General features: G+C 35.6%; 1 protein-coding gene across 1 annotated transcript; it reads right to left on the minus strand.

Moving 5' to 3' along the window:
• Positions 1-6,456: 6,456 nt before the first annotated feature.
• LOC121244205 lies at positions 6,457-9,863 on the minus strand. Its single transcript, XM_041142227.1, has 4 exons — positions 9,543-9,863; positions 7,072-9,301; positions 6,712-6,932; positions 6,457-6,612 (listed from the first exon to the last, which is right to left on the minus strand). The coding sequence occupies exons 1-4, from the start codon at positions 9,861-9,863 to the stop codon at positions 6,457-6,459; spliced, it is 2,928 nt and encodes a 975-aa protein (XP_040998161.1).
• Between the last annotated feature and the right edge of the window lie 473 nt (positions 9,864-10,336).

The following is a 10,336-nucleotide window of genomic DNA, read 5'->3' on the forward strand; positions in this document are numbered from 1 at the left end:
ATTTTATGTATTTTTTTTTATATAACTATAAATTTTCTATTATTATTATTATTATTATTATTATTATTATTATTATTATTATCATCATCAGATTTTACATTGTTAATTTTAATAAGATTATTATCATTTTATTATTGGTATTTTATTATGACCCAATTTTTTGCAATAACCATTAGAGTTTTGTTTTGAATTTGAACCTTATTTCTCCCTATCTCCACCCATAAGCCTCATTCTTATCTTTTGATTGGCTAATCGTCATCTCATCTTCATTCTTACCTCCTAGTTGATTATCCTAATGGGAAACCAACTCTAAAATCCTATTAGCAAACATTCATTTTCCCTCTATATAAAGCCACAAAGCCTCTGAAATAAAGAAACTTTTAAGCCTCATAACGAATCCCCTTCAAGCTGCTAGTTGTGAGCCTTATTCTCCAACAGCCACCGCAGCCTCTCTCCCAAAAACCAGTTGTCCACCATCACCAACCACCACTACCCAGAATACTTCGACGCCTTGGACAACCATCGTAAACCAACGACTAGCCGCGTCTCTCCACTATCAACAACCAAAAGAGGCCCCATGTGTTCTGATCAGCCCACCGTCAACCACCTCAGGGAGCAACAGACCACCTTTCCACGGCCACAGAAAGAGCCGACCAACATAACCCCGTCACACCCACCCCATCTCGGTAAGCCACGGTCGTCCGCCATTCTCCCTCTCTCTCATTTTCGGTAATCAATCCTCTCTCTCTCTCTCTCTCTAAACCCTCTCTCCCTCTCTCGGTGTCGTACCACCATATAGAAGCCTCCAGTTGTGCCGCATTCACTCCCAGCCACCCAGAGCCGCCATCCAGCCCATCCTCGTTGCGTGCCCTCTCTCGATGAGCCCTCTGTTTTCTCTCGCATGTCTTCTTTGTTCTGTTTGTGTGCTTTAAACCTCCAAGAACCATTGATTCACAAACGGGCCCTTGGGCCCTAAGTATGCTGGGTTTATTTAGATGGACTTATGTAGTGATATTATTATGTGCCAGATTGCAACTTTTACAGATTCTAGTAACCTTTAAATGGACTTGTATTTTAAATTGGGCTTGATCTTATATTATTTCAACAACTATTTTAGTAATTTTATTGAGCTTAATATTTTAAAGGTGAGTTTTTACTTAAATAAATATATTAGTCAAAGGCTCATTTTTATAAGGAAATGTTTAAGGAATTTGAAATGTATTTTAAAGTATATTATTGAGCCTATTATTTAGTTAATATCCTTCTTTGTCTATTTAGTCGGATTTTAATAAAATTATTATGTTATATTTTAAGTAGAAAAATTAAGAAATATGTTAAGAATATTTAAATGATATTTATGAGATTTCTTATAAGATTGAATAATTATGTTAAGAAAAGAAATCTATTTTAAGAATTGGGATTTTTATGACTTATGTAGAAAAGTCTAAGTATTCTACTAAATTATAATATGCTATTAGTATTTAAGTAATTTAAAATATCAGGATTTATTGATTATAGTGTTAAACAAAAGATTTATTCGACTATCTTCTAGATTATGAATTTAATTAAGTAGGAAATTAGTACATGTTGTTCCTAGACAAATTTAGTAATAGTTAATACTGCATATAGGTGACGAGCTACGAAGTGCGATTCAAGAAGAAGCACAACGAGATAAGTAATTTGATCACAAATTGATCATCATAGTTCAGTTTATATATAAGTATTATTCAAGCCAGTTCGTTGACAGCCATTATTTATGCCCCACTAATATCATATGCAAACATGTCATCCGAAATAGCATACGATCATGTTATTTCGCATCATGTTCAAATTCAGAAATTATAACTATGTATGTATTATGTCATGTATCTCATGTGTATAAGACACGTAAGCTATCTAAAGTTCAAGTACAAGATAAGATTAAATCAGTTAATAAGATGACCATTCAAATGCATGGTACCAATGCAGTTCAGGTCAGGGTGGATGTGCAAGCCACGGACTCAAGCGTGGTCCATTGTAGTATGCCAAAATACTATCAGCAGCTCCCATTGCGGTCGTGGGACATGGGGCTGGTGTACAACCTAGCATATAGGGTTAAGTGTGCTGGCCAGTTAGATCAGGCAGTTAAGTCAGATCAGTCAGTTAATTCAAATAAATCAAGTCATGCATAGCATAAGCATCATTATGAACAGTCATGATTTTAAGCTCTCAGCATGAAAACTTTTTATTAAAACCGTATGTTTATTATGTTTAAGTTGTGATGAATTTCTTGTTGAGTCTTTGACTCATTTTAGTTTGTTTCCATGTTTTTAACCACCCGAGTGAGAATGATGAATACGAGCAGGTAGGCCAGAATTAGAAGGAGCAGTTGATTTAGTTTCAGAATTTCTAGAATAAAATTTTCTTTTATGACATAAATTTATTCAGTTTATTCATTTAGGCTTCGTTTGGAAGCCAAACTCCTCTCAACTCATTTCAATTCATCATTATAATTTTTTTTAAATTTTATCACAAAATATAATAAACAATTCAACTTTTTCAAATATCAAAATAATAATAATATTAAAAAATAATATTCTAACAATATTTAATTATCTCAACTCAACTCAACTCAATTCAGTTTAACATCCAAACGCAGCCTTAATGTTTTTGGAATACATTTTATTAGACATTTTTCTACAAAATAAATCCTAAAGTTAATTTATTAAATATGAGATCTCTTGCCGGGTTAATTTTATGAAAAACACGTGACACTCCTAGCCTACGGGAAATGGGAGTTACAAACACTCTCGGTAATCTCTCTTCCGTTCACGCCGTGCTCTCTCTTTCTCTCTCTCAGTGTCGTGCCTCCTTGAACTCGATTCCGTCTAGCCACCAGGTCTGTCGTTGCACTAGCTCCATCGCACGGCTTTTGGTTTTCTCTCGGTGAGTTATCTCGCTCAATCCCTCCCTCACTAGATGTACTTCCTCTTAAGCTTGTTTTTCTTCAAGTTCTAGCCTTTGAGTTTTACCTACTTATTATATATAATTACATAAAAGCCCTTAAGATCACGTGTATAGCTCCGAACGAAAGATTCTAAGCCTTTTTAATGTTAATTACATCTTTGCCCTTTAGTTGGAAGTCATGGCAGATTGTTTTATTTTATTTCAAATGGGTCTTGGTCGGATGTTGAGTCCAATTGTATTAGTTACAAAACACCTATTGTGTGGGTCTGGGCTTGATTTTAAATAGATTGGTGATCGAGTTGGAATTTTGTTAAGTGAATATTAAGTGGAGATGTATTTTACATAGGCCTAGTTTAATTAAGTAAATATATTAGCTATACACTTTATCTTACAGAAATAATTTAGAGTTCAATGTATTAGCCGGAGAAGTTAAGTGAATATTGATAAAATTGGGAAGTGATGACATTTTGTGGTTACGAGAATTTTAGATTTTTAGGAAAAATAAGTTATTTTAGTATTTCAGGCTTAAATATCAAATTGTGTGTTTAATTAGAATATTTAAATAAGTTAAGTGTCTTTTTTATAGGTGATGATTGATACTCGTTCAGCATAGTTGTGGAAAATTTCAAAAAAGTTAAAAAGTCCAAATAAGCAAGATTCCTATGTTAGACTTTGCATAAAATGAATGGACTGAGATTTGTTTTATGAAAAATGTGCATGATAAGTTTCAAAAAGAAATGTGAAAACAACCTCAATCATGTGTTCTGAATTACTCATAAAACTTTGTATAATGAGAAAGTATTTTCTATCATGACTAGTATAGACATGAGCTATATTTGACATTCTATTTCTGAAATGTGCAAAAAGAGCGAATATGAGATTTGAAATTTTTTTTCATCGATTAAGTGACGATAATTTAAATCTATTTTTGATATTGCGAAGATGATATGAATTTTTTCAATACTCTAATTTGATATCATGTGGCATCTAAAAACTTTTGGCATGACTTGCTGATTCTACATCTGATTTTGTTCTGGTTTTGATATTTTGTTTCTGATCAATTTCATTAAGGCCCCACCATGGATAATAATAGTGGTATACGGCCTATCATGAGTAATAATAGAGGCATACGACCCTGCTACGAGTAATAATAATGGTATATGGCCCTTCCATGCATAATAATAGTGGTACACGGCCCTGTCATGGGTAATAATAGTTGTATACGGTCTTACCATGGATAATAATAGTAGTATACGACCCTGCCACGAGTGATAGTAGTGGTTTCTGTATGAGTGCACACAATTCTGGTGACAGAGTGATTTATGTTTTGTGAGGCTATCTGCAGATGCAGAACACTACCACAGGGGATAAATATGGTCTCTGTTATGATATGATGATCTAATATGATGATGATGATGATGATACTCAGTTATGCAATGCTAAATGATACTTTTGAATAAGAATATTTATGAACTTTTACTCTGATATTTTTGATAACATGTTATGGTTATACATTCTGAAAATAAAAATGTTTTGTTCTGCATTCTAAACTTGGTAAATGCTCATGTTTACATACTAGTATATGTTCTATGTTTACTGAGTTATTGATAACTTACCCCTTATCTCCTCAATATTTTTCAGATAATTGTGATGGTTCAGCTAGAAAATCAAAAGTAGGAAGTATTAGCAAAATTTGATAATAGTATAGTAATAAGTGCCAAAGGGTACAAGAAATTGTTGGAGACTCCTATTTAGTAGATGTATTATTTTATGTTATTTTGGATATTTTGAGACATGGATGTTTTTGAGTCTTTGTAGAGATTTTAATTTGTTACCTTGAGATATTTCTTTGGTATCCGTGAGGAGGAACATATATATTTGTGTTGAACAAATAAATTTATATTTTATGGAGTTTTTAGAGTATATATAAATGTGTTATGGGAGATGATTTTCCCTCCCTCCTTTGAAATGAGGGGGATGGCCTTCAAATTCAGCTTCAAGTTCTAGTTTTTTCATAATCTTTGCATTAGAGGCAATTTCAGAAAGTAGTTGATCTAGATTTTTAAAGGGATCGAAATCCAAGTCTTAAGGATGAACAATATTATATGGAGAAATACTAGTCTTCCCGCTGGCCCCTCCCGCTTGACGTGGAGTACCCACATGTAAGAATATTAAATATTTAAAAAACAAAACTTGGCTAGAGCCCTTACCCATCGTCCAAAAGCCTTCTTCAAAATCCCAGATCTATAGCCCTTACCCATCATCCACTTTCCAGAATCGAGATCTTTCTTCAAAATCTTGGCTAGAGGCCTTCTTCCAGCCTTCTTCCACATCGTCCAAAAGGCACTTCCATCCCAGTTCCTTTTCAAAATCGTCTCTCCTCCGCATCATCTCCTCCACATCAACGGGAACATCGTCTCCTCCGCATCATCATATTTTTGGGATTGTGATTTTTGAATGTATTTCCACTAAATTTATTTTTTGAGTTATTATTATTTAGAAACTGAGTTTTGAGCTCAAAGCCTCAAACTGGGTCTTGAGGTCGATATCGCTGGAACTCGCAGAAAAGAAAAATGCAATGAAAAGTGAAAAAATTGCGTTTTGTTCCTTTCCTCCTCCCCCACTTTACTCTTTATATTTATATATATATATATATATAATTACACGTGGCATGACACATGGCATGCCACATTGAGCGGGATGGGCGAGCGGGAGAACTGAGCGGGGACTATAGAAGTACTCTATTATATGTTGTTGGACTTCACCTTTATAATTATAATCAGGTTTTTCCAATTTATAAAAAATAATTAATTAGAAAGGTGTTTTTTGCAAACAATTTAGCAAAATTGAAGACCTATATCGTGAGCTATATATAAGAAGGCATTAAGTATTGATGGTGTCTAATTTTATGAAGATGTACATGGTCTAGCACGTTGTATTAATAAAGTCTAATTAAGCTTGGGCAATGAAATTAAAAATTGGTATATAAAGTAGTTTTACAATCTAACATACCATATCAAGTCATATACATAAAGCTGCAATATATATGTATATATAGATATATAACTATATATAACTAGCTAGTTCAAATACATACATGAATAAGTAGTCTAAATCATGGGAAGATGATGCAAGGAACTCCTCGTCCTCCATGAAAATTTGCATGTTCTTGGACTTCATTACATACTCTACTGCTTCCTCATTATATTCAAGAACGAAACACCACTTTATCAGCTCAAAGAGTGCACCAATATGATCACTGTTTTCCCATAACAAACCCTCGGATATTGCTTTAGAGAAATATGTAGCATACTTAATCATATTCTTATATCCACTGGATCTGTCCAACTTTTGTAGAAACAACTTTGAGGCCTCTCTATCCCAATGTATCTTCCGACTCACTTTCAATTCTATGTTTTCCCCTGAAGAAAGTGATAAGGTATAGTTTACAGTGATAGGTTCAACTGTCTCAAAGAAAGTCATATTCAGAAGCCCTTTGACAGCTTCATGTCACCTCTCTGCTTCCATCTTCAACACAGGATCTGCTAGAAAACCGAGGATGAGCTTAACCAACCCTTTCTTAATCATATCCTTTGGATTCACCTGATTGAGTTGAGCATCATCCACCATTGATGCTTCTTCCTTCTTTACCGATTCAGATATAGTCTGGACTCCGATTTTCCTGTACATTTCAAGCAACTTTGTCCTAGGTAATGAAGGCAAGCTTCGCTCAGGGTACTAGACAAATATGGGTCGAGGAGAAACCTTTTCAAAAAGATCCTTCAGCTGAAGATCATCGGCAATGAAAACATCATGCTTGTTGGACAGCAAAATTCCATCTGAATATGAAGCAACTGGTAATTTCTGCAACCTATCAGTGAGAGTTCTCTCAGTCTTTCCACTCCAGTGCTCAGAAACATAGACCCAGAACTTGAAATAGTCTTCATGTGGCAGTTGGGGTTTGAACTTTCCCAAACCTTCCAAAGCTGGCAGTAATCATCAACAGAGGGATTGTTATTAACATTGAAAGCTCTTGGGAAAAAAGAGAGTAGCTTCTGATCATAGTATTTTTCCAAAACATGCAACCGGAAACTAAAGAGATCATCCTTGTCATGCAAAACACACTCTCCGGGGCTGACCCACTTTCCATTCTCAATTCCATCTGGGATCCAAATCCTTTTGGCTGCTTCAGTGTCCGGCTCCCAATTAAATCACTCAAGTAGTTATAAATTCGAACTATAGTGGAAAATTCATGATGGAAATCAAGGTGCCTGGCAATCAAGGGGCTTCCTTTCTTTACACCCATGGTAACATGAATAGCTTTAAGCTCTTTTCTGTATGATCTAATGTTAGAACCATAAAAACCTTCATCAAGAAAAGGTCCATCGGTATGCTTCAAATGATAGCCCCACATAGAATCGAACAAGCAGCACTGATCTGGAGGCCTATAACCATCATTCATCTTCAACCATTTTTGAGAGATTCTTTTGCAGAAAGTATCTGGAAATTTGTAACTCCCTCCATGATCATGCAATAAAATGTGGATGCATTCCAGCAGGGCAACCACATTTGCAAGAGTTATGATGGAAGGGTTGGGGAAAAAAAGACCATCAGCAATAAACTTTACACCATCTTTGAATTCAGTGAAAACCCCTATACTTTTCAGCTCTTTCTTGTATTCGTGAATGTCCTTGCCATAATACTTGTCACTATCGTCTATGAAAGGGAGCAATGTAATTGGGGCAATTGATTGCCAATCTGAACCATACAGAATGCAATAGCTTGGAGATCTGAGATCACCAAGCCTAGTTCGCAGCCACGTCACCTCACAGACGTATTTCCTAAGATCTAGAGGAAACTTATATGACAAAAAGGATAGAACAGTTTCTTTTGTCATGGAAGTCGCTTGTTGCTTGAAACTCTGGGCAAATACTTCGGCTGCCTCCTCAAAATCCACCTTTACTCCAAGTTGCTGCAACTCGTTTCTGTACGAGAAGATGTTGCCTCCATAGAAATCATGATCAATGAGTGGGAAACCGTTGAAAACATGTAGAGTGCAAGCCCATTGAGACTCAAACAAGAAACATTCTCCTGGAGACATGTAACCAATATTTGTCTTGAAGCATTTCACACCACTCAATGTCCTGATGAGTTTGTTGGATTTTCCTGAATGACGCATACATTCTAGTATGAATATAGCAGCCTCTGTTGTCAAAGACGACAAGGATGAAGGTGATTTTAAGTTGTCTACAGCAAGCTTGTAACTTCCACTGAAGCCAGTTAACACACCAAGGGACCTGAGTTCCTCTTTAAAAGAAAGGATTTCATCCCCAAAGTAACCTGTACCGATGAAGGGGAGGTTACTGATTTGAGATGCAACTTTCCATTCATGACCAAACAAAACAGATCCAACTGGAGACATGTCACCTCTGGATGTCCTCAACCATATTCTTTCTATGATAGTACTGATGAATTTTTCCGGTGCAAGATAATTGGCCCTAAAAAACCTGATGAAATTCAAAACAGAGAACACTTGGCTTTTAGTTAAAGTGGAGGAATCAGGAAGAGACACGAGACGCTTCCCAATAAATTCACATGCTTCTCCATACTCAAGCATGACGCCCATTGTCTTTAGCTCCTCATATTTATTTATTTGATCACCATAGAAACTTTGATCAATCAATGGAATATCAACAAGCACTGGTCTGTTCTGCAAAATGTTTCCTAGTGAAGAAGTAAGCATGAATGACTGAGATGGTGGCCTATAACCCAAGCATCCATTGGTAGTAATCTTCAGCCAGCTACCTTCCTTTATGCTCGCCAAAAATTTATCTGGGATTTGAGTTCTCCTACATTTCAGGTTTTGAATCCAATCCAAAAGCAAGAACGCATTTTGTTTGGTGAGAGGTGCAGAAATAGCGGGAATTGCGACATTGGGAGGAGATATATGAGGGATATCAAAAGCAGCAACATGAGTTTTAAGGAACTCTAAGAGCTGTTCTCCAGAATAAGATTCACCTGCAAAAGAACCCGAGCGCAAGTATTCTTCTCCTAACTGAACATAACTTTGACCTTTCCATGGATTTGAACCAATCAATATTGCCCATTTGCTTCGGTTGGCAGGGACCAGAACCCCTTTCCTCTGTCTGATTAGATTGCCATAGTTATCTATGAGGGGCATAATACCACATAAATAATCTACTTGATATTTTAAAAGATAACTCTTTGAGAGAGAGTGATATAAGAAGTGAACAAAGGCAATGGCGAGCTTCCGGTCATTATTGATAGTCTTAAGGTGAACTGCATAGTCATATACATCCACATCACGGTCATTATTGATAGTCATTAAGGTGAACTGCATAGTCATATACATCCACATCACGAACCTAGACATGTTCTTGAAGCCATTGTTGTAAAGTCATCTTCTTAGGAAAGAATCGAATAGCTTCTTGTGTGCTTTCTGGCATAAAAAAATGACTCGCAACACAATGGAATTCCCAGTACGAATTAATTAGCCATGAAGAATGACGAGAATACTTGGATGAGGACACCACCTTAAAAGAGTTTATGCATTCTTCTATGCTGCACAAAGATACATCCTTATCAACACCCAAATATTTTATGAGTGGTATGTTCTTCATCTTGGTGCTGTCAAATTTTGACTTCCAATTCTCGGCAACAAATAGTAAAATCTCCAAATACACGTCCTCGATGACTCCTACAACAAGGTTAGAACTCTGGATGCACTTGGCATACCATGCATTGTTGACTGGTTCTACTCCTAAGAAACTCCATATGCGATCATACTCCCCTTTATCAAATGAAGAACACAGTCTTTTCTTTCCATCGGATGAGAGATTAAACAAGCACACCCCTTGCTTCCCTGCCTTTTCCAAAATGTTCCAAAAATCAGGCATAAGCCTACTGACTTCGCATGGTTTATGAAAGAACTTCTGCTATGTCTGCGACTCACTCGGGACAATATTTTCTTTAACAAGCTTTTCCTCGATTGAATTCGAGCTCGAGTTCGAATTGTCTTTTTTAATAAAATTTAATAATAAATAAATAAATAAAATAATATTGAATTTATACAACTAAGAAGTAGAACCTTTATTGAATTATAAAATTTCAAAAAATTTATATATAATTAATATTTAACTAGTTGATATTTATCCAATATAGGGCAATTGACAAATTATAGGGCTTTATTGTTCCAGGCTTACAAAAAACAAAAACAAAATTTAGGCTACCGAAATTTTTAGGATTTTTGGTTTAGCTAAAATTTGCATCACCTAGGGTTTCAAAATTCTAGGGTTTCTTGCATCTCAAAGTTTGTCAATTGCTTGCAATGTCGTTCAATTGATTATCTTCTATTTCATTGTTAAATCTT

Source organism: Juglans microcarpa x Juglans regia, chromosome 8S (genome assembly GCF_004785595.1).
Source record: "Juglans microcarpa x Juglans regia isolate MS1-56 chromosome 8S, Jm3101_v1.0, whole genome shotgun sequence".
NCBI classification, from domain to species: domain Eukaryota; kingdom Viridiplantae; phylum Streptophyta; class Magnoliopsida; order Fagales; family Juglandaceae; genus Juglans; species Juglans microcarpa x Juglans regia.